Source organism: Pseudophryne corroboree, chromosome 3 (genome assembly GCF_028390025.1).
Source record: "Pseudophryne corroboree isolate aPseCor3 chromosome 3, aPseCor3.hap2, whole genome shotgun sequence".
Lineage (NCBI taxonomy): Eukaryota > Metazoa > Chordata > Amphibia > Anura > Myobatrachidae > Pseudophryne > Pseudophryne corroboree.
The window spans coordinates 76,027,875-76,052,451 of NC_086446.1; the positions used below are offsets into that span (position 1 = coordinate 76,027,875).

The window sequence follows — 24,577 nt, forward strand, 5'->3', positions numbered from 1 at the left end:
GGTAGGCTTTCCACGCCTTTCCTGGAATCCGCATCCGCAGTCCACTGGCGCAGCCACAAGCCCCTGCATGCTGACACTGTTATGGCAGTGGTACGTGCGTTGAGCAAACCAATTTCCTTTATGACCTCCACCATAAAGTTAGCAGAGTCCTGAATATGCTGTAGGAGTAAAATGATCTCCCCCCTGGGCAAGGAATCTAATCCATTAATTAGGTTACCTGACCATTTAGCAATGGCCCTAGTGATCCATGCAAAAGCAACAGTGGGTCTCTGGGCCACCCCAGCAGCATTGTATAAGGGTGGTCATTCCGAGTTGATCGCAGCCAGCAACTTTTTGCTGCTGCTGCGATCAACTAGTACACGCCTATGGGGGAGTGTATTTTAGCTTAGCAGGGCTGCGATCGCTTGTGCAGCCCTGCTAAGCTAAAAAATTTCAAGTAAAACAAGACTAGCCCTGGACATACTTACCCTGTGCGACAATCTCAGCGATGCTAGGACCGGCTTTGACGTCAGACATCCGCCCTCCGTTCTCCTGAACACACCTGCATTTTCTTATCTACTCCCCGAAAATGGTTGCCAATGCTTCGTGATGCCCAGGTATGCCTTCTTTCTGTCAATCTTCTTGTGGTCGGCTCTGCGACCGCTATCTTCGTTGTCATGGACGTAACCCGGCGACAGGGGCTGCCTTGCAAGCACATTCCAGACTCGTTTGCACCGCTGCGACAAACCGCTGTGTGCGAATGGGTCAGAATGACGCCCAAAGATCTGAGCATGGTTTCAATCTTGAGGTCAGCCATGTCCTTTAAGGATGTTGCCCCAGGAACAGGTAAGACTATCTTACGTGACAATCTAGATAATGATGCGTCCACAATCGGCGGGTTTTCCCATTTATTCTATCTTCCAGAGGAAAGGGAAAGGATGTAATTAACCTTTTAGGAATCTGAAACTTTTTATCAGGATTAGCCCAAGTTTCTTCAAACAGGGCATTCAATTCCTTTGATGCAGAAAAAGTAGCTGAGGACTTCTTTTTTACATTAAATAAGATTCCTCTACCCCCGCCACCTTGTCAGGCATGTGCAGGACATTTCTGATTCTTCTACCAGGGCCTGTATTCCTCGTGACAGGACTGCATCCCCCCTACTCGCATCCACGTCACCCTCCTCTGGGTCTGATGTATTGTCCTCAGTATCAGCCTGCATGAGCTGGGCCAGAGTACGCTTTTGTGGGCAAATGGTAGGCGTCTGAGATCCTGGTATGGAAACTGAATCTCTATTCATCAGGTCATCCATAGACTGTCTTAAGTATTGCGTCTCTTTCTCAGTATGGGATAACTTAGTAGAAATATTAGATATCATCCCTTTAACGGAATCTAACCAGGGACGTGCAGTCAGGGGAGGCAGTGCCTCCCCTGTGATTATTTATTAAAATAATATAAAGAAGATACTTATGACACATTCTGTGTCATAAGTATATTCTTTATGTAATTCTAATAATTTTCCTGGTTTAAATGTGTTTGGGAGGCACTGATAGCAGTGCCTCCCAAACATAATGGAAACGGGACTGAGCTGGGGGGCGGGACCAAGCTTGGGCTGTTAAAGCCCATTCAAAAAGATAGGCAAAGCGGCACTTCTACAAGTGCCTCGCTGACAGGGACACCACCCCCATGTCAGCGAGGCACCTGTGATTGGACAGCGGATCCAGCGCTGGATCTGCTGTCCAATCCCACACATGCGGCGCTGGAGGCGTCGGGTCCCGGCGGTGAATGTCGCTGGAGGTAGGCGGTAGTGCGGCTCTCCCCCGACCTCCTCCGTCTTCATGCTGACCAAAGCACCGTGATGTGCGGCTCTCCCCCTCCTCCACCCTCCCGCTGACCGGAGCGGCTCTCCCCAGCAGCAGCAGAGGTACTGTTTGTGTGTGTGTGTGTGTCCAGCAGCAGCAGGTAGGGTGGGGTGGGGGGGTGTGGGGGTCGTCCAGCAGCAGCAGCAGCAGCAGAGGTAGTGTGTGTGTGTGTGTGTGTGTGTGTGTGTGTATGTGTCCAGCAGCAGCAGGTGTGTGTGTGTGGGGAGGGGGGGGGGGGGTGTCCAGCAGCAGCAGAGGTAGTGTTTATTTGTGTGTGTTGTGTGTGTCCAGCAGCAGCAGGTAGGGGTGGGGGGGGGGGTCGTCCAGCAGCAGCAGAGGTAGTGTGTTTGTGTGTGTCCAGCAGCAGCAGCAGGTGTGTGGGGGGGGAGGTGTCCAGCAGCAGCAGAGGTAGTGTTTGTGTGTGTTGTGTGTGTGTGTCCAGCAGCAGCCGGTAGGGGGGGGGGGGGGTCGTCCAGCAGCAGCAGCAGCAGAGGTAGTGTGTGTGTGTGTGTGTGTGTGTGTGTGTGTGTGTGTGTGTGTGTGTCCAGCAGCATCAGGTGTGTGTGTGTGGGGGGGGGGGGGTGTCCAGCAGCAGCAGGTAGGGGGGAGGAGGGGGGGTGCAGCAGCAGGTAGGGGTGAGTGTGTGTGTGTGTGTGTGTGTGTGTGTGTGTGTGTGTGTGTGTGTGTGTGTGTGTGTGTGTGTGTGTGTGTGTGTGTGCAGCAGCAGGTAGGGGTGTGTGTGTGTGTGTGTGTGTGTGTGTGTGTGTGTGTGTGTGTGTGTGTGTGTGTGTCGGTCTCGTGCGGCTCTCCCCAGCAGCAGGTGTGGGGGGGGGGGGGGTGTCCTACCAGCTCGATATCTTTTCCCCGAATTTAATTAAACCCCAGCCTGCCACGCTGTCACTTGCACATGTTACACATGACTTCTGCACGATACCTGCTCTCATAGGTAGCCTATTGGTCCACCGCGGGCACCGTATATACGAACGTACGGGACCCATCACCTCCGATCATTAAACGATGGCACATATGCCTGGAGGTGACAGGTCCCGTACGTTCGTACATACGGTGCCCGTGGTGGGACAATAGGCTACCTATGACAGCAGGTACCGTGCCGAAGAAGTCACGTGTAACAGGAGATGCAGAAGCAACTGACAGCGCAGCAGGCTGAGGATAAATAGAGCATACGGGGAAAAGACATCGGGCCGGTAACAGGTTTTAACGCTATATTACTGCTTAATACATCCCGCCCTCACACTCTCTCTCTCTCTCTCTCTCAGTTTGTAGGTATAATGTTCATTTTTACAGGTACCCCTACCCTATTGGATTCTACTGGACAAGTGGACGTGATCGGCGTGGGATGTAGGTAAGTAATCTGTCTCTCATTTTTACAGGTACCCCTATTGGATTCTACTGGACAAGTGGACGTGACCGGCGTGGGATGTAGGTAAGTATGTGTGAGTGTGTAAGTGTGTTTTAATAAATTTTTACTTTCACGGTGTGTGAGTTGTGTTTTTATTTGGGTATTTTTGTTGTTGTAGAACTACAGGTACCAGCGGGCCCGTTATTTCCCTGCATGCTGGTACTTGAGGTTCTCCAAGTACCAGCAAGCGGGGGAGGCTTGCTGGGCCTTGTAGTTCGACAACAAAAAACAATATTCTTTTTTTTACACACATAACCATCAGCCCGGCACCCACCGCCCAGGGGTGCTGGGGACAGCCTCAGGCTTCACCCCTGGCCAGGGAACCCCGGCCAGGGGTGACTAGTTGGGGGGGTAATGCCACAGCCGCAGGGACCTACATAAATGTGTCCCCCGGCTGTGGCATTATGTCCCTGGCTAGTGGAGCCCGGTGCTGGTTTTAAAAATACGGGGGACCCCTACATCTTTTGTTCCCCGTATTTTTGGATCCAGGACCGGACTAAGAGCCCGGTGCTGGTTGTCTAAATACGGGGAACCCCTGTCCAATTTTTCCCCCAGTATTTAAACAACCAGGACCGGCTCAAAGAGCCCGAGGTTGGTTATACTTAGGAGGGGGGACCTCACGCATTTTCTTTTTTAATTTTTTTAACCCATTCAGACCCTTCTCCATTAAGTTAATGGAAGCCCTGGATAAAAAAATTGCATTCGTGCCCTCCTCCCACTCCCTTCCCAGTCCCAAACACTATTTTTATTTTTTTTTCTATAAAAATGTACAATATACAACAAGTATGATGAGCAGGCAGGCAGCGGGCATTGGCGGCATTGGACTGAGATGCAAATTAGTGTCGGAGGGCTGGGTCAGTTGATGGTGGGCGAGTTTGTAAGCCATTGGCGGTGGCAGTGGGCATTGGCTCGGAGGCGGTAGGGGTCATCGGCAGGATGCGGCGTACATTATGGCTGTAGTGCCTCACCAGCCACTGACCTCACCGCACGCCACTGAATCTAACCATGGGGGTTCTGCCCCACTGGCCTGAGAATGTGTACGATTCTGGGTACATGGTATTGAGGACAGACACTCTGCTGTACAGGAAATACAGTCTCTGGGCATGGTAACATGAAGGGACACACACACACACACACACACACACACACACAAGGTGAAAACACAGTTTAACCCATACAGAGCCCTCAGGGAGACACAGAAAATAGAGCCAGCCACACTGCACCCTCTTAGCCAAGTAAAACTCAGCTGGGTTGCCACACTAAGTCCCTTAATAGGGCTTAGTATTCTACAACACTCCCCCCCCCCCTTCTAAGACCCCCAGGTACTGCTGAGGAAATGTGGAGTCTTTGTGAAGGAGCTGCGCTTCCCTGTGATTCCTGTCAGTGTAAGCTTCAGAGTGAAAATGACGCTGGTGAGCTGCTGGATCCGCTCATAGTGAAGCCCACCCCTGTAAAGGCGTGTGGCTTCCCATTTTATTTATACTGGCCTGAAGTCTTAGTGTGCTTAACAGAGGGTTAGAACCCCTGTTAAGTATGTTGGCCAGTGAGGGTAATCATTGGTGGCTCAGCGCGCCCCTCACAGCGGGACACACTTATGTGCATGTGCTTCTGAGCCCCTTGGAGCGCAGCCTGCACTCAGCGCTGCACTCCTACCATTGTGCTGCCATTCCCGCCGGCGACCCGCTAACCAGGATGCCGGAGTTGTACTCACCACTCTTCTATCTTCTGGCTCTGTTAGGGGTGGTGACATGCTGCGGGCGGGTACGTTCGCCGTGGTGGGGCTTACGAATGACTCCCTCAGGAGCTTAGTGTCTGGTCAGCGGAGAAACAGGACCATTAACTCTGTAGGAAGTTGGGCCGTTCTCCCCCAAAAAAATAATTTATTCAATAAATCTACTTTTTCCCTATCATCATTAATCAAGACAGCCAACTCGCCCTTTAATGGCCCAATATTCTCCTTTTTTAACCTTTTAGCGGTTATATACTTAAAACACTTTCTGGGGTTTGTTTTACTCTCCTTTGCGATTTGTTTTTAGTTTTCTATTTTAGCTGCTCTGATTTCTTTTTTGCATTTTTTGATACATTCCTTGTAGAACTGGAATGATTCCGCCTTCCCGTCAGACTTACATGCTTTGACAGCATGCCTCTTTTTATCCATTTGTTCCTTTACCTTTTTATTAAGCCACATTGGTTTGAATTTACTACTCCTGTTTTTGTTGACCTTGGGAATAAACAAATGAGTGTACTTATTGAGCGCAGTTGTAAAAGCATCCCATATTTCAGCTGTATTCTTACGATGAAATACAATTTCCCAATTGATTTCCTTCATTACTTGTTTCAGCAAGTTGAAATTAGCTTTTCAAAAGTTAAAAGTCTTAGTTAGACCTTTATAGTGTTGTTTTTGGAAGCTGATATCGAATATGATCATATTATGATCGCTATTTCCTAAGGTCTCCCCTACTTTAACATAGTAACATAGTATTTGAGGTTGAATAGAGGCAAATTGCCCATCGTGTTCAACCTGTTTTAAGTTGTGATGATTCTACATACTTGCTAAATAATGTTTTATGACTAGTTAGCTACTATAACTCATGTTACCCCCGGATTAACCACGTTGATATTTTAAGTATTATAACCTTGGATAGCTTTTTCATTCAGAAATTTATCCATTCCTTTTATAAATCCAATTACAGAGTCCACCATTACCACCTTCCCTGGCAGGGAATTCCACATCCTGATTGCCCTAACAGTGAAGAACCCTTTCCTCCATTGCATTCGGAACTTTCTCTCCTCCAGTCGCAGTGAGTGCCCACGTGTTCTAAACTGTGTTCTTTTAATAAATAATTCATCTGATAACTCTTTGTGATGTCCCTTTACATATTTGAAGATATTAATAATATCTCCTCTTAGACGCCTCTTTTCTAGTGTATACATATTCAGCCTAGTAAGTCTTTCCTTATAGTCCAGTCCTTCTAGGCCTTTAATCAATTTAGTAGCTCGCCTTTAAAACACTTTCGAGTTCACTGATGTCTTTTTTATACAATGGTGCCCAAAACTGAACACAATATTCCATGTGCGGACGTACCAATGCCTTATACAGCGGCATGATTACATCCAAGTCCCTTGTCTCAATTCCCCTTTTTATGCACGCTAGCACCTTACTTGCCTTCTTTACTGCGTTTTGACATTGTGTACGGTTATTAAGCCTATTATCAATGAATACCACCAAATCTTTTTCCAACTCTGTTTCCCCTAGGCGTTCCCCATTTAATATGTAGGATGCAAATTTGTTTTTAGTCCCAAAATGCATAACTTTGCATTTGTCTGTATTGAACCTCATTTTCCATTTAGACGCCCAGAGTTCAAGTTTAGATAGATCATTCTGCAAGGACTCCACATCCAATTCTGAATTAATTACCTTACACAGTTTAGTATCTGTTATGCACACCAGTGCCTGCAGGAAAGTACTGGTGTCAGAACTGTTATGCACTCCAGTGCCTGCAGGAATGTACTGGTGTTTGAACTGTTATGCAAAACAAATGGACTCACAGACAGACTGGGGAATATGACATAACGTACACAGAAGGTGATAGGGTAACAAAATACACACAAAGTGAACAGAGAAGCCCAGAGGCTAAGGAACTGGGTATCTCCCTTGTATTAGAACTGCTCAGATGGGAAAAGCAAGGTGTTGTGTTTTAATACGTAGAGAACCCGAAATGCTGTTGCTAAGGGCAACAGCAAAACCCTAAAGGGTTACCAACGGGTGTGGCAGTAAACTCCTTGGTCAGAGATGGAATGATAGACACAAGGAGAGTCTCCACAATCCTAATTCTCACTTGCAGTGCACAGGTTCAGCTTACTGCCACTAAACTGACCCCTGACACCTAGCACAGTGAGACAGGATTAGACAGGCAAGTCTTAGAATACAGCCACAAACTTGCTAAGTTCACAGAGTAGTAACAGAACCCCAGCAAGCTAAACGACTGACTCCAGTCTTACTGCTAGGTCTGGATTGGCAGAGTGTAATACCAAATCCCCAGGCCTATTTGCAGTAAGCAACAAATACAAAGCTACACAGTACTGGCTAACTTTCATGAACTGACTAACCAACAAAGATTCAGCAGCATCTGCTTACCCTGAGAAGAGGCCTTATAAAGCAGGTGCTGTCCACGCCCCACTCAGACCTCACAGACTGTGAGCACAAAAACCAGCACCGGATCCCCTGCCGTGCACAGAGCCTATAACCACTGCACAGCAAAAGACCCGAACCGGAGTATCAGCTGCGCTCAGGTTACTCCGCTAGCACTTGTCTCCCGGTTGCCATGACGACGTGGCAGCACAGGGCAGGAGACCCTAACAGTATCATCTGCAAAGATTGACACTGTGCTTTCCAGGCCTATTTCTAGGTCATTGATAAATATGTTGAACAGTAGTGGTCCGAGTATGGACCCTTGTGGTTTTCCGCTGACTACTGGGGACCAGGTTGAGGACTTCCCGTTGACCACTACTCGCTGTACCCTGCTATCCAACCAGCTGCTTATCAATGTGCAAATAGTTTTCCTAGGCCAATCTCTAATTTGATCATCAGTCTCCTGTGAGGAACTGTATCGAAGGCTTTTGCATAATCTAGGAAGACCACATCCACTGCTTTTCCTTGATCAAGATTATTGCTCACTTCCTCGTAGAAGCTAATTAAGTTAGTCTGACATGACCCATCCCTCACAAACCCATGCTGGTTCTTGCTAATAATCCTAGCGGACTTTAGATACTCCTGTATGACGTCCCTTAGAATTCCTTCCTATATTTTCCCCACTATAGATGTTAAACTAACTGGTCTGTAGTTTCCCGGAAGAGTTTTGGATCCCTTTTTAAATAATGGCACTACCTCAGCTATACGCCAATCCTTCGGTACCATGCCTGATCTAATTGAACTATTGAAAATAAAGTATTGGAGTCGTGCTAGTTGTGAACTAAGCTCCATAAGAACCCTCAGGTGAAGTCCATCAGGACCAGGTGATTTATTAATCTTAATTTTTCTTAGTCTCTCCCGGACTACTTCTTCGCTTAAACAAGTATCTAACCATGAATAATTACTGTCACAATTGTTATGCTCTACTCCCACCATCAGTTCTTCACTGGTGAATACTGATGAAAAGAATTTGTTCAGTATTTCCACTTTTATTTCATCATCATTTATCAATTCTCCTAATTCATCTTTTAATGGACCTATATTCTCCTTTTTTAACCTTTTACCGTTTATGTATTTTAAAAACTTTTTAGGATTGGTTTTACTCTCTATAGCAATTTGCTTTTCATTTTCCATTTTAGCTGCTCTTATTGCTTTTTGAATTTCTTATTGCACTCATTGTAATACTTGAAAGACTCCTCTTTTCCATTAGATTTAAATGCTTTGAAAGCCCACTTTTTTATCCATTTCTGCCTTAACCTTCTTGTTAAGCCACATCGGTTTGAGTTTAATAGTCCTGCGTTTTCTGCCCATGGGAATAAAGTTATGAATATTGCTATCCAGCAACCCTTTTAAAACATCCACATTTCTGAAGTGTTCTTGTTATTAAACTGAACCTCCCACTCTATGTCGTTAAGTGCACATCTAAGCATACTGAAATTATCCTTCCCAAAGTTAAAACTTTTGGTGGAACCCCTGTAGCTATGTTTCCTGAAACTGATGTCGAATGTGATCATATAGTGATCACTGTTACCCAAAGTCTCCCGAACTTTTTGTTTGATATAATGTCCACATTACATAGTAACATAGTATCTGAGGTTGAAAAAAGACAATTGTCCATCGAGTTCAACCTATTTGTGGTGTCCTATGCATGATGATTTGACTAAAATTTCTGACTGATGCTGCTGTCAGCCGTTACATTTTATCCCTATTTATAGTAACTATAATGCATGACTATGCACCATACCCCTGGATATCCTTATCCATTAGGAATTTATCTAACCCATTATTAAAGGTGTTGACAGATTCCGCCATTACAACTCCCTCGGGCAGGGAATTCCAAACACGTATTGTCCTTACCGTGAAAAAGCCTTTACGCCGTATTGTGATGAATCTCCTCTCCTCTAACCTGAGCGAGTGACCACGAGTCCTCTGTGTTGATCTAACCAAAAACAGGTCCTGCGCAAGCTCTGTGTATTGTCCCCTTATATATTTGTAGATGTTGATCATATCCCCTCTTAGACTCCACTTTTCCAATGTAAACATGCCTAGTCTTTCAAGCCTTTCCTTGTATTCCATCGTCTCCATGCCCTTAATTAGTTTGGTCGCCCTCCTCTGTACCTTTTCAAGCTCCAGGATATCCTTTTTGTAGTACGGTGCCCAGAATTGTACACAGTATTCAAGGTGTGGCCTCACTAGTGATTTATATAACGGGAGTATAATACTCTCGTCCCTAGCATCAATACCCCGTTTTATGCATGCTAATATCTTATTAGCCTTCTTTGCTGCAGTCTTACTTTGGGTACTACTGCTTAGCTTGCTATCTATGAGGACACCTAAGTCCTTTTCCAGTACAGAATCCCCTAATTTTACCCCATTTAGTAGGTAGGTGTAATTTTTGTTCTTGTTACCACAGTGCATTACCTTACACTTGTCTGTGTTGAAGCGCATTCTTCATTTGGCTGCCCATGCTTCTAATTTAACTAAGTCGTTCTGAAGAGACTCGGCATCCTCCTCTGTATTTATAGCCTTACACAATTTGGTATCATCTGCAAAAATTGACACCATGCTCTCCAGACCTTCTGTTAGGTCGTTAATGAAAATATTGAACAATAGCGGTCCTAATACTGAGCCTTGCGGCACACCACTTAGCACTTCAGTCCAAGTTGAAAAAGATCCATTAACCACAACGCGCTGCTCCCTATTATCTAACCAGTTTTTGACCCAAGTGCATATTGTGCTTCCTAGCCCTGATTCTTGTAGCTTGTAGATAAGTCTCATGTGTGGTACAGTATCGAACGCTTTGGCAAAGTCTAAAAAGATTACATCCACGTCTTTACCCTGATCTAGGTTTGCGCTTACTGTTTCATAAAAGCCAAGTAAGTTGGTTTGACAGGATCTGTCCTTCATAAACCCATGTTGATTCCTTTTAATGACCTTATTGACTTCAAGGAACTTCTGAATACTATCTCTTAGAATACCTTCCAATACTTTCCCCACTATAGATGTAAGACTAACTGGTCTATAATTACCTGGTTCAGCTTTACTTCCCTTTTTGAATATAGGCACTACTTCCGCTATACGCCAGTCTTTGGGAACCATACCTGATATAACTGAATCCTTAAAGATCAAAGATAGCGGTTTTGCCAGTTCAGAGTGAAGCTCCATTAGAACCCTTGGGTGAATATCATCGGGCCCTGGTGATTTATTAATCTTTAAATGTTTTAATCGGTCAAGGACTACTTCCTCGCCTAAATAAGTACCTATCAGTGGGATATTCTCATTATTGAGATTGTGTGTCAGTCCCTGAAATGGGTCCTCTCTAGTGAATACTGTTGAAAAAAACTAATTTAGTGTGTCCGCTATGTCATTATCATTTTTGCTTAAGACTCCCAACTTGTCTTTTAAAGGGCCTATACTCTCCTTCTTTAATCTCTTGCTATTAATGTATTTAAAGAATTTTTGGGGATTCGCTTTGCTTTCCTTTGCTACTAGTTTTTCAGTTTCTACTTTAGCCGCTCTTATTTCCTTTTTGCAAATTTTGTTACATTCCTTATAGTGCTGAAATGACTCTGCTTCCCCGTCAGATTTGTATTTTTTAAATGCTCGTCTTTTCTTGCCCATAAGTTCCTTAATCTTTTTGTTAAGCCACATCGGTTTATGATTTTTATTCCTTTTTTTGCTACTCATAGGAATAAACTTGAGTGTATTTTTAGCTAGCATGAATTTTAGTACCTCCCATTTCTCCATAGTATTTTTTCCTAAAAACAAACCTTTCCATTCAATATCCCAGAAAAATACCCTCATATTTTCAAAATTTGCTTTGCTAAAGTTTAGAGTCCTAGTTGAGCCAGTATAGGGCTGTTTATGGAAACTGATATTGAATGTGACCATATTATGGTCGCTGTTTCCTATGGGTTCCCCTACTATAATACCTGATACCAAATCCCCATTGTTTGTTAATACCAGGTCTAAAGGTGCATACACACGGAGCGATATAACTGAGCGATTTTGACTATATAGTCAAAATCGCTCAGAAAGTTAGTGCAGATCGCTCCGTGTGTACACAGCCAGCGATAGCGATGCGCGTCCCCGCTAGGTCGCTATCGCTGGGAAAAATAGTCAGTGCAGGCAAGTCAATTTTGGCTATGTCGCTGCAAAAGTTAGTCAAAATCGCTAACACTTTAAGAGGCCAGCGATTTTTCCCAGCGATAGCGATGTGCAGGCGGCGGTGGTGCGGGCGGCGGCGGGTTGTGGCGGCGGGTTGTGGCGGCGGTGCGGGCGGCGGCGGGTTGCGGTGGCGGTGTGGGCGACGGCGGGTTGCGGCAGCGGTGCGGGCGGGGGAAATTTACCTTTCTATTGCAGAGTTTGGCAGCGGAGCGGTACCAGTTTCAAAAATGGCGCCTCAGCGTCATTTTTGAAATTCAAGATGGCCGCCGCGAGCCAATCACGTCTCGCCGCGTCATCGCCCCGCCCCCTCCCGCTGACTTATATAAGTCAGCGCGAGGCAGCGGCTGTCAGTCCGACGGCGGAGGAGTAGCGGAGAAGAGCTCCTGAAGACGCCGTGGAAGTCCTGGATGGGCGGCGGCTATGCAAAAGAGCTTAGCAGCCGCCGCCCACCAGGTGAAGATGTTGGAAGTCCTGGGAAGGCGGCGGCCATGCAAAAGAGCTTAAAGGCCGCCGCCTCCCAGGTGAAGACGTCGTGGAAGTCCTGGATGGGCGGCGGCTATGCAAAAGAGCTTAGCAGCCGCCGCCCACCAGGTGAAGACGCCGGAGCAAGACCCCAGAAGCCCTGGGGAGATGGCGCCCCCCCAGGTGAAGACGCCGGAAGCCCTGGGAAGGCGGCGGCCATGCAAAAGAGCTTAAAGGCCGCCGCCCCCAGGTGAAGACCCAGTTTAATAAAGGATTTTTAAAAGAATGTGGTGTTTTTTTTTTTATATTTTCTTTACAGGTGGACTACAGGTGCCAGCGGGCCCTTTATGTCCGGGCATGCTGGCACTTGTGGTTCTCCAAGTGCCAACATGCTGGGGCAGGCTTGCTGGGACCTGTAGGCCTCCTGTAAAGAACAATATTACTATTGAAAGGCTATCAGCCTCCCATCCACCGGGCCACGGATGGGGGGGACAGCCTCGGGCTTCACCCCTGGCCCTTGGGTGGCTGGAGGGGGGGACTCCTTGATTTAAGGGGTCCTCACTCCTCCAGTGTACCCCGGCCAGGGGTGACTAGTTGGGGGGGTAATGGCACGGCCGCAGGGACCAATATAAAAGTGTCCCCCGGCTGTGGCATTATCTCCCTGGCTAGTGGAGCCCGGTGCTGGTTTGGAAAATACGGGGGACCCCTATGTCTTTTGTCCCCCGTATTTTTTAAACCAGGACCGGACGCAGAGCCCGGTGCTGGTTGTCTAAATATGGGGGAACCCTACTCATTTTTTCCTCTGTATTTTAACAACCAGGACTGACTCAAAGAGCCCGAGGCTGGTTTTACATAGGAGGGGGGACCCCACGCAAATTTTTTTTTTAACTTTCAGCTATTTAAATACCAGCCACCCTGTAAAATCGTCCTATATATGACACTCATCCCCTTATTTAAAGGAGATAGTCAAAATCTCCCATAGCCAAAATCTCCCATAGCCAAAATCTCTTGCATAGTTAGACAAAATCTCTGGTAAAGTTAGTCAAAATCTCCTACTGCCAGTTCAAGGGAAAAGTTAGTCAAAATCTCTCATAGCCAAAATCTCTCCGTGTGTATGCACCTTAAGATTGCATTGTACTGATAAAGCCCATTGATTTATCCTATATTAAACACTCTAAAAGGTTAAGAGACTCAGTACGCTATTGGAGTATGTGGTACCGTAACGGTACGCCCTTAGCGTAGCGGACGCTGTATCGGGAGCGAGCCGCTCGAGCGACACAAACGCTCGCGAGAATACGCTGTTGGTATCAAGCACACCATAGGCTGCCGATTACCGTAATGATACGCTACCAGCGTAGCGGACGCTCGAGACCATGAGGAGATCACAAGCGACGCTGACGCTCACAGAATTAAACCTTAATAACTATACCTTAAAGAATGTACTTATACTGTAAACCTTTATGCAGTGATAATATGTAGATGCAACGCAATGTAACCTTGTTAGTTTAAAAGCTGTATGAGCGTCCGTGACGCTCTGAGAACACTTAGCAATATAATAAACACTCAAATACCGGTCTAAGGTTCTAACACCTTTAAGAGAGAGAATGAACGTTCAATTGCAAAAGAATATACAGTACAGTTTATACACTACCAGGCTAACATAAATATCTAACAGAATTACTACACGTTAAAATACAATAGTGACACAATTACATTTAAGGGGAAAGAGAGAGAGAATGGCTTACAACATTAATAGGAGGTAAAATGGCTGCAGAGAACTTACGCACAAGGGGAAACAATCGCAAGCGCCTTCCTGGATATCCAGCTCCCGATTATCAGTGATGAGAACCGTTGAGAAGAGTAGAGTGGAGCTGGCCCAGGTCAGCTTGTCTTTATATACACTTACACACAGTACAGTACAATGGTCCCTACATTCTTATTGTTCATTGGACACGGGAATCCGTCTCCGCATTATAACAACAGGTCATAGGTTGGTTCATACAGGTGGGCTGTGACTATTTCAAACTGCTCAGGTGGGTGGGAATCTCCGGGTTACCGCCGCATGGATAATGAACTGCAAATATAGAATATGTCCAGAAACTACTAATGGTCATAACTACACGCAGGAGCGATTAATCTTTACCTAACCAACACCGGATTATAGCTATTAAAATACTCTTCAGTTAGGTACCAGACACAGCTGTTCAACCTTAATCAGACCCTTTGTACCACGTAAAGAGGGATTCCCAAGTCCGTGAACAAGTCACATTATCCAAACTTACAGTTATCATGAAGGGGAACATTATCTATAAAACGAGCTATTTGGTTCTATTATTAAACGATTGAGTCGCCCGCTAGACGCACACAAAGTCTACCGTAAATGCACACACCACGCGCTCGAGCGCATGGCCGAGGCGCCATCACGCGGCTGCGTATATCCACACGCACGGGAGAGAATGTGCACGTGCAGCAGGCACGCGCATGAGGTGCATATATGGCAACGTGCAGCGTCATATTTTTCTGACTTTGACAGTCCACCCTTTGGCAGTCACCAATAACTGCCACTTCCTGAAAACAGTTCAAAAAGAGAAAAATATATGTCATGTAAAAATACATTTCTATGATTGGGTAAGGGAGAAGAGAAGAAGGTGGGAAAAAGGTATGACCTAGTGAGATAGTAGAAGCATGTATGTATGAGTCCATGTTTTGAGGGGTCATGTATCATCGTGCCGTACGTGTTTTAAATCAAGCTTCAAGGTATTGCGAAGTATACATTTGAATTCCTTCTCATCCCGTGGTACGGGTCTGTGGATGGGCTGTCAAACTTTACCGAGCTCTTTTCGGCTTTTGGTTGCAACAAAATGGGGGAGCACATTTTAGTTGATGATACATGAATGGGGGGGTATGTGAGTGCTGATATCTGTGCCTATATTCCCTATCGACTATGTGTGTCATTACCTGAAGGTTGTAGAGATGAAGATAAGGAGCAATTATGGTAAATGCAGTCATAAACTATGTGAGTTTAATATACATTTGTTGATTGAAGTCTTGTCTGGTGTCTTGTCTTGATGTACATGTTGACTGTAGTCTCCCGATGCTTTTGTTATAATTACTTGAGCAAAAAGCTTTCTCAATGTCCATAGACTTACAAAAGTGTTGGGCTATCGTAAAATTTTAAAATCGCTAGGGATATTGGGGGTCTATGGCATTGTCCATCAATGGTCTGTGTAAAAGGTTGTCAAATTCTTCTTCCAAGCGGATGTCTTTTTACCTTGGAGGAAAACAAAGGAGAAACGGGTGAAAGAAACGGACCGTGGAATCACATTTTCATCACAACATTGTCTCTATTGTTGGGTCATACATCAAATTAATCGTTGTTAATACAGTGTCCTCGCTTCTTAAACTCATCACTCGGGCATTACGTTTACACTTCGTTAAAACCCGAACGCATCTAAATATCAGACCGACCAATATGATGACACCCAGAATACACAAAAGAAATTTCCCTACATCCATGATAATACCTTGGTCCCATTCTCCTAAACCAGGGAACCAATTTCGTGGGTTCAACCATGACACCCAACCGGTCAGTTCATTACCCACAGCAGTAAGGGTGAGATTGTGTTTCCTTCGGAACTCCCATTTTAATTGCAAAATGTCATCCATCTTTTGGTCTATGACCTCGGCTGGGTCCTCAGTGCTGTTGGTAATATACGTGCAGCACTTTATTCCATACTGAGTCGCTAGGGTAACACAATACCCGCCTGTCACAGCCGTGAGATAATTGAGAATCATCCTATGCTGAACCAGTTCTGTTTTGTAGGCTTGTAACTCTCTCCCAGTATACCTGAATGTGTCATCATACATTTCAGTGATATTGTCTAATAAATTTGCAAGTGCAGATATATATTTATAATTTATCACTCCTCTGGCGGTACGAGTGATATCTAACGCGATTAGGAATTGAATCCCGGTGGATTCATGGATCAGGTCAGAAGCCGGATGCTCTGTTCTTTCTATCAGGTGCCGTTTAACGATGTGCTCGTAATGAGTGTGAGTATAAGGAGCTTGGGCACTGCGGTGAATATCTTTCATTTTAGTGTGGGATACAGTCATTACCTCAGGCAGTACTTTTCCAATATAACATAACCCTTCTGAGTTTGGGGCAAGCCACTTATACACCTTCCTCCCGCATATGAAGTATGCATCATCGGGGAGAACATATGGGACGGAGTGTGACATAACCATATTACAAATTTTCCATGTGAACTCTCCTAGCCCTAATTCTTCCATCTGTTTAGTACACGTATCAGTTTGTACGATCTGTGCACAGTATCCTGGTGATACTTCTCCAACTCGCATGATCCTACTTCCTAAGGTGTACCTATACCGAAAGAATTTCCTATGGTCGGCTATCTGGCGTATAAGTTCTGTGTCTATGGGCAATCTGTCGGCTCTATGTGAGAATGTCATGGTTTGATTACTCCATGACACTTCCCAATTTCCCGGCTTTCGGGGATTGGAAATGTTAAAGCACACTAAGGACCTATCCACATGGTATTGGTGGAGCTTCAAACTAGGAGGACTAGAGATATTAAACCTCTTGTCCACCGGCCTCCCACCACTTAGCTCAAGTACCTCTCCTACCGTTAAAGGGAATGGTACTAGTCCTGATTTGCTATGGCCTTGAGGTACTTGAGAGCATACCCAACAGTCTGTCTGATTTAACACTTTACCCACTAAGGAGTGATAGTCACTCAATGGATGCCGGTCCATGTTAATGTAAAAACTGGACTGACATTTCTTGATGCACCCATCCTCAACTAAGTTATCACAATGCCTACAGATGGAATTCTCTTTAGCTAACAATCCTTTACAATGTTTACAAATAACATGGCTGCTAGATCGTTTTCCGGTACTCGCCTTTGCTTGGTGATTGTGTTGTTATTGGAAATTTACACCTCCGTCTCAGTCATCAGAAACTCATTCTGGATCCTTTCTCGACCTCACTGGTACTCTCACTGAAACAGACTGCTCTGGTCAACATCATGGTCAACAGGAAAATCCATATCACAGTCTCTTGGGGCAAGTCCATCTTACAGGAGGAGAAAAGGAGAAATTTGTAATGGGGGTACAGAAAAACAGTTTGAGGGGGAGAGAAACTTGTTACGATAATTAGTTCTCTAGTCTTGTTGTTCTTCTTGTTCTGCTGTCATCTCAAAGATGCTGTCTCTCAGTCTTCTAATCATTCTGGTGATACAATATTCCTTCTAGCTCAGTGCTCTTTCTGTAAGGAGAATAAATCTTGCATTACCATTTATCCAACTGATGTGTGACATACCATCTATAACGTTATGAGAACATGAGAAAGAAGAGAGAGAGAAAAAAAAACAACAAGAGAGAATCGTTCATATATATATATATATATATATATGCGTCACATAAATCAACAATAAACAACAACAGGAAAAAAAATCATTTTTCAGGAGAGAAAAAAAAACATTGTCAGATCTTCCGTTCATCATCAGGCTGTCACATCTACATGTCCTATGGTATCCTTGCGCAGTCCCTCCCACCAGCATTTCCATACTCCACCCTTTGTATCTGGCCAGGATACATTGATGCGGGTAGGTCATGCTGGGGTTTGGTAGACTTCTGCAAAGACCAAGTAGCTATGTAATGTTTGAGTCCTGCCGATGACCGTCAGAGATGGGGAAAAAAAACATTTTACAGATACATTACAAATTTTACCCGGTCATTCCTGTGTCTTCAAGGAATGACCTCCCAATTTATTAACAATAACCTCAGGCTTACCATCAGTCCTAATGATCACCTTTCCTGACTACATATCATGGGTGTGGCCCAAAATTCTTCCTATATGATCCCTGATTATAATTTGGTGTGTCATAACTCTGTTCGTGTTTCTGTCTAGGGGGTCTGATTTTATGTGGGTTGTTACAGTTGTTGGCATAATGCCCTTCTCTTTTACAAAGATAACAAACCCTTGGCTTCCTCCATGTGCCAGCGGCCTGGGGTTTTGGTTGATTTGATGCCTCCTCTACTGCTTGGATGCTCATCACCATCAACCGCTCTCCCTGTGCTTCCCTGGTTCTTTGACTATTATGGTCATGTCGTTGTCTAGGGGGTGTATATACCTTGTGTGTGTTTTTAGACCTACAATCTCGTGCAACATGACCTTCCCTTAAGCAGTTTTAACACCTTCTTACTTTTGACCTATTCACAGGGGTTTGTGGCTTGCTTTTGATGTTCCGGTCATGATTAATAGCGGACTCTTTCAAATCGGCCACTGAGATATCTCTCCAGTTAGGTAGAGAGGCTTGTATATTCGTTCTTAATACTTTCTTTAAACCATTTATTAACACATAAACTGCTACTTTCCTGTAGTGTACATTTGTCTTAATATCTTCTATACCAGTGTATCTAGCCATTTCCTGCAGTGCCCGATGAAAGTAATTAGAAGTGATTTCCCCCTCTCTTTGTCTTATGGAGAAGATTTCTTCCCATTCCACAATGGATGGGAAATATACTTCCAACTGTCAGTTGATCTGCTTAATACATTCCTGATTGTGTACCTCCGTACAAGGTACCTCTGTGTCTAATTTACAATCAGCAATAAATTTCGCAGGGTCAACACTGGAGGGCAAACATGCCCTCAGCACTGTCCGCCAATCTTTGTTGGTGGGTTCTGTGGAGTTTCCTAGTTCTTTAATAAATCTCTGACATAAAGCTAGATCTTCCCTAGGATCAGGGAATTCAGACATGATTGATCTCAATTCTGTCCGGGACCAGGGACGGCGCATTGCACTGTCTTTGACGAGAATGACTCCCTGATCGTCAGTCTTCCCATTGGGGACTGTGATCACCCTGACAGGACTAAGTTCAATTACATCATCTTGTGTTGGTTCTTCTTTATGAGGTACATTTGTTTGTGCGTGATATATAACACCGTACGTAGCTGTGGACACGACCTCACCTGACCCTCCGTTAGGGGGTTTGATTATTGCCTTTACCGATTTGGTCGCATCCACCTGGATGTCTTGTAGGATGGCTACTGGAAACGGTGCCGACATCGTGCTGGTTTCACTTTCTCGCTGGTAATCCTGAGGGGAGTTTAACATGGGGTGCAACTTGCACAGGTTAACATTTGTAATTTTGACACTTTCATTTTTATAAACATTATTACATTTGTTACTTTCAGTCTTAATACAGTTACTAAGTGCATTTTTATCGTACACCATCGTGCCATTCTCTGCAGCCATAATCCTCTCCATTGCCATGTCTCTCTTCCCAAGATGAGAGCCAGATATGTAAGTTAAATTTCTTTGCATTTCACTTTCCTGTTGCCACAATTTTAAATAGTCATAATGTCTAATATGCCTTTTTGAAGATTTAATCAGGCAAACTCTTCTCTTTACATTCTGTAACACTTCTGGGTTAAAAGTACCTACCCGGGGAAACTTCTCCCCGTCATGCACAGTCATCCTTTCCCATTCATTACACAACATTTACCTTGCCGACCCGATTGGTCGGTTTACCAAATCAACCTGAACCTCGGTTGATCGCCCCTTACCTGAACAACTGGCCCCCATCTTTGCAGGTGCTGCTTTCACTACCTCTGACTTCAAATCAGGGTCTTCGGCAACCTTTACAAAAACCAAGATGCCCGGGGTAAGGCTGCGGTGGGGGTTTTGCCTCGAGGTCCGCCCACTTAACTCCGCCCACGCTGGCCAATACGGCGACCAAAGTTCCCAGAGGTTCCGTACCCAACCTAGGGCCCCTATGAACGTCTACTTGCTCGGGCGTGTGGGAGTATGTTACCCTCCCCAGCAAGTATCAGTCGTTGGAATGTCCCTGAGTGATCAGGCTTCTTCCCTTGAAATAAAAAAATTACACAAATCACGTTAACAATGTGCAAGTAGCGTTCTTATGAATATTCAAGACACTCACATGCGGTACAATCGTATCTGCACACAAGCAACTAATCTTATGTGCGGAACGATCAGTGGAATCGAAAATTTCGGCTGCAAATTCCTTCAGCAATGAGCTTTGTTGGCCTATATGGGTCTCGCACCAACCCTCTTCGGTTGTGCTCTCTACTTCTAGTCTGCTGTACCTGAACCTCCTGGTCCTTGACCTCCTGGTCTGTTATGTACAGCAGACTCTACTGCTCATAATATGTCGAGACTAACAAGGGACGCCTCCCAAGCCACCCCACGCTATCACTCTCGCTGGTGTACCTCTTTCTAATGGCCTATGGTTCCCACGTCCGTAAAAAAAGAGAAATCTTATATATACACACTCTTACATTCTAACACTCTTATTTCTGTACAGAATTCCTTTCATACAGTATTAGCCTAACCCAGAAGAATTGCAACAGAGAAGGTTTTTTTTTTTTTCTTTTAACTTTAACTTTTGGATTTGAGATAGATTTGCGTTATTATCGCGTTACTTCCTTATCGCCTACTAAAAACAATACCATCGTGCGGTTTGTATTATGTGGGCGTATCCGTACGCTCCGTTGTGTAATATACGCTCCGTGCGTCGACTCTTGCGTCGTGTACGCCCCGCCCTTGTAAGGACACGTGTACACAAACCAAGTACGTCCACAGTAACACAACTACACGTTTATCAATGTAAATGATCTTTAACTGTAATCATTCACTGAACACCACCCAAATCTCCCTTGTATTTCTAGGCGAGACTGTGTGCGTGCCTTTTACAATTATTCCCTTAAATATTACTTTTTATCTTTTAACTATTAATAACAACAAATCTCTCAGCACGTTATCACTGGTATGTGGCAATCAGGAGAATGATATACGGACAAACACTACTAAACAAGAAATACAGGTGTGTGTGCTTATGCGTACGTACGTAAAACAGAAACCAAACAGTTTTAAAAAAAACAATAACGTACTGTTCCTACCTTCCGGTTCCGGATTCCCTCAGCACTCCTTACTAAGCGAAGCAGACGCTTATCTGGTCAGCACTGCGAGGGATACCACCTTCCTGCCCTTTGCTGACCGATAATGTCTGCTAAAGTTACCTAGTGCAGATATGTGAAGAGCGGAGGAGCCCCCAATTGATAAAGCCCATTGATTTATCCTATATTAAACACTCTAAAAGGTTAAGAGACTCAGTACGCTATTGGAGTATGTGGTACCGTAAGGGTACGCCCTTAGCGTAGCGGACGCTGTATCGGGAGCGAGCCACTCGAGCGACACAAACGCTCGCGAGAATACGCTGTTGGTATCAAGCACACCATAGGCTGCCGATTACCGTAATGATACGCTACCAGCGTAGCGGACGCTCGAGACCACGAGGAGATCACAAGCGGCGCTGACGCTCACAGAATTAAACCTTAATAACTATACCTTAAAGAATGTACTTATACTGTAAACCTTTATGCAGTGATAATATGTAGATGCAACGCAATGTAACCTTGTTAGTTTAAAAGCAGTATGAGCGTCCGTGACGCTCTGAGAACACTTAGCAATATAATAAACACTCAAATACCGGTCTAAGGTTCTAACACCTTTAAGAGAGAGAATGAACGTTCAATTGCAAAAGAATATACAGTACAGTTTATACACTACCAGGCTAACATAAATATCTAACAGAATTACTACACGTTAAAATACAATAGTGACACAATTACATTTAAGGGGAAAGAGAGAGAGAATGGCTTACAACATTAATAGGAGGTAAAATGGCTGCAGAGAACTTACGCACAAGGGGAAACAATCGCAAGCGCCTTCCTGGATATCCAGCTCCCGATTATCAGTGATGAGAACCGTTGAGAAGAGTAGAGTGGAGCTGGCCCAGGTCGGCTTGTCTTTATATACACTTACACACAGTACAGTACAATGGTCCCTACATTCTTATTGTTCATTGGACACGGGAATCCGTCTCCGCATTATAACAACAGGTCATAGGTTGGTTCATACAGGTGGGCTGTGACTATTTCAAACTGCTCAGGTGGGTGGGAATCTCCGGATTACCGCCGCATGGATAATGAACTGCAAATATAGAATATGTCCAGAAACTACTAATGGTCATAACTACACGCAGGAGCGATTAATCTTTACCTAACCAACACCGGATTATAGCTATTAAAATACTCTTCAGTTAGGTACCAGACACAGCTGTTCAACCTTAAACTGACCCTTTGTACCACATAAAGAGGGATTCCCAAGTCCGTGAACAAGTCACATTATCAAAACTTACAGTTATCATTAAGAGGAACATTATCTATAAAACGAGCTATTTGGTTCTATTATTAAACGATTGAGTCGCCCGCTAGACGCACACAAAGTCTACCGTAAATGCACACACCACGCGCTCGAGCGCATGGCCGAGGCGCCATCACTCGGCTGCGTATATCCACACGCACGGGAGAGAATGTGCACGTGCAGCAGGCACGCGCATGAGGTGCATATATGGCAACGTGCAGCGTGATATTTTTCTGACTTTGACAGTACCTAGTTGGTTCCTCAATTAGTTGGACTAAGTAGTTATCATTAAGTGTGTTTATAAACATATTTTCCCTAGCAGTATCACATGAATCGTTTTTCCAGTTTATCTCTGGATAGCTAAAATCTCCCATCACTACTTTGTCTCCTACTCCTGCTGCTCTTTCAATTTGCTTTAGTAACAATTCCTCATCAGATGCATTGTTACCAGGCGGCCTATAGCATACACCCAATACTAACTTTTTTATTCCTTTTCCCCCGCATGCAATTTCTACCCATAATGTCTCGACAGTGTCTACAGTCCCCTCCTGAATATCTTCCCGTATATCAGGTTTTAAAAACGGCTTTACGTAAAGACACACCCCTCCACCCTTTTTATTTAGTCTGTCTCTCCTAAACAGTGTATAGCCCTCCAGATTGACTGTCCAATCATGAGATTCATCCCACCAAGTTTCAGTAATGCCTATAATATCATACTGTTTGCTTGCTGCAAGTATTTCTAGTTCACCCTTTTTACCAGTAATGCTTCTGGCGTTTTCCCTTGCGTTAGGGACATCTTTCACCTTATGTAGCAATGATGACCTGTAATCGTCATTGGTTAGTGCTTTGGTAAAATCCCTTTTAGTACCCATGTTAGTAACCTTACCGCCTGCTCTTACCCTCCCCCCAACTTCTCCCCCATTTCGTTTACTACCACCATCCCCACTATTCTCACTGCATGACCCGTAGTTTCTAGCTAAACCCTCCCCCCAGGCTCCTAGTTTAAAATCTCCTCCAACCTTCTAACCATCCTTCCCCCCAGCACCGCTGCCCCCTCCTCATTCAGGTGCAATCCGTCACGACAAAAGAGATGGCGTCTGACTGAGAAGTCCGCCCAGTGTTCCAGGAACACAAACCCCTCTTTCCTGCACCAATCCCTAAGCCACACATTTACCTCCCTAATCTCCCTCTGCCTCCCTGGACTAGCGCGTGGCATGGGTAATAATTCAGAGAATATTACCTTAGATGTCCTTGCCTTCAGTTTCTTTCCTAAGTCCCTATAGTCTTTCTTAAGGGCATCCCACCTTCCGCTAACTTTGTCATTGGTGCCAACGTTTACCAAGACCGCCGGGTCCTTCCCAGCCCCTCCCAACAATCTATCTACCCGGTCCGCGATGTGCCGTACCCGAGCACCCGGGAGACAACAGACTGTACGGCGATCACGGTCCCGGTAGCAGATTGCCCTATCTGCCTTCCTGATGATAGAATCCCCTACCACCACCATCTGACTAGGTACCTCTCTATCTTTTATCCCAACCGCGCCAGAGGGACCGCTCCTCTGGATGCTAGAGGGAGCAGTCTCCTCCGGCACCGTCATTTCTTCACTATCATCCTCCGATTCCTCGTCCAATCGGGCAAATTTGTTCGGGTTTGATAGTTCAGAGATGTCGAGCCTCCCCCTCTTTTTCTTCCTTCTAACTGTGACCCAACTGGCTACCTGATCATCATCCTCTTCTACCAGTGACCCCTCCCGCAACTCCTCCACCGTTCTGTCTAAACTACGCTCGAGATTGTGAAACTCCCTCAGTCGTGTAACGGTTTGCTCTAGATCAGTTACCTGGGCTTCCAGGGCAACAGTTCGCACACACCTCGTGCAGATGTAATCACACTGGGCTGGTAGCTCCAGGTGTGCATACATCTTGCACGACATGCACTGAGTGAGGTCCCCAATCACAGCCCCTCCCATATTGTTTGTAAGGTCTAACTCCCTGTTACTCTCAAAGAAAAAGCAGAAAAAATAAAAAGTAGACGACAAGCAATCTCACTTATACAATAATTAAGCTGGCTTATACTTATCTATCTTTGTGCGGTTCTTGGTCCTTCACTTTTATGCAGCCGTAGTACTCTCTCCTGCAGCACCTATACTCCACTTAGCAGTTGCAGTTGTTCCAGCTCACTGCACCTCCTTTTCACTCGGCTTCCAGCTCCTGCTAAAAAAAACACCACACGCACACGCACAATCACA

At 45.1% G+C, this 24,577-nt stretch overlaps 1 protein-coding gene across 1 annotated transcript in view; it reads left to right on the top strand.

Annotated features, from left to right (window-relative positions):
• The first annotated feature begins 656 nt into the window (after positions 1 to 656).
• LOC135057179 (neoverrucotoxin subunit beta-like) overlaps positions 657 to 24,577 on the top strand; it is a 32,731-nt gene continuing 8,810 nt past the window's right edge. Inside the window, exons 1-2 of the mRNA XM_063963078.1 lie at positions 657 to 825; positions 4,573 to 4,670. Of these exons, the coding sequence (XP_063819148.1) occupies positions 657 to 825; positions 4,573 to 4,670 (267 nt within the window). The remainder of the gene's footprint in view (positions 826 to 4,572; positions 4,671 to 24,577) is intronic.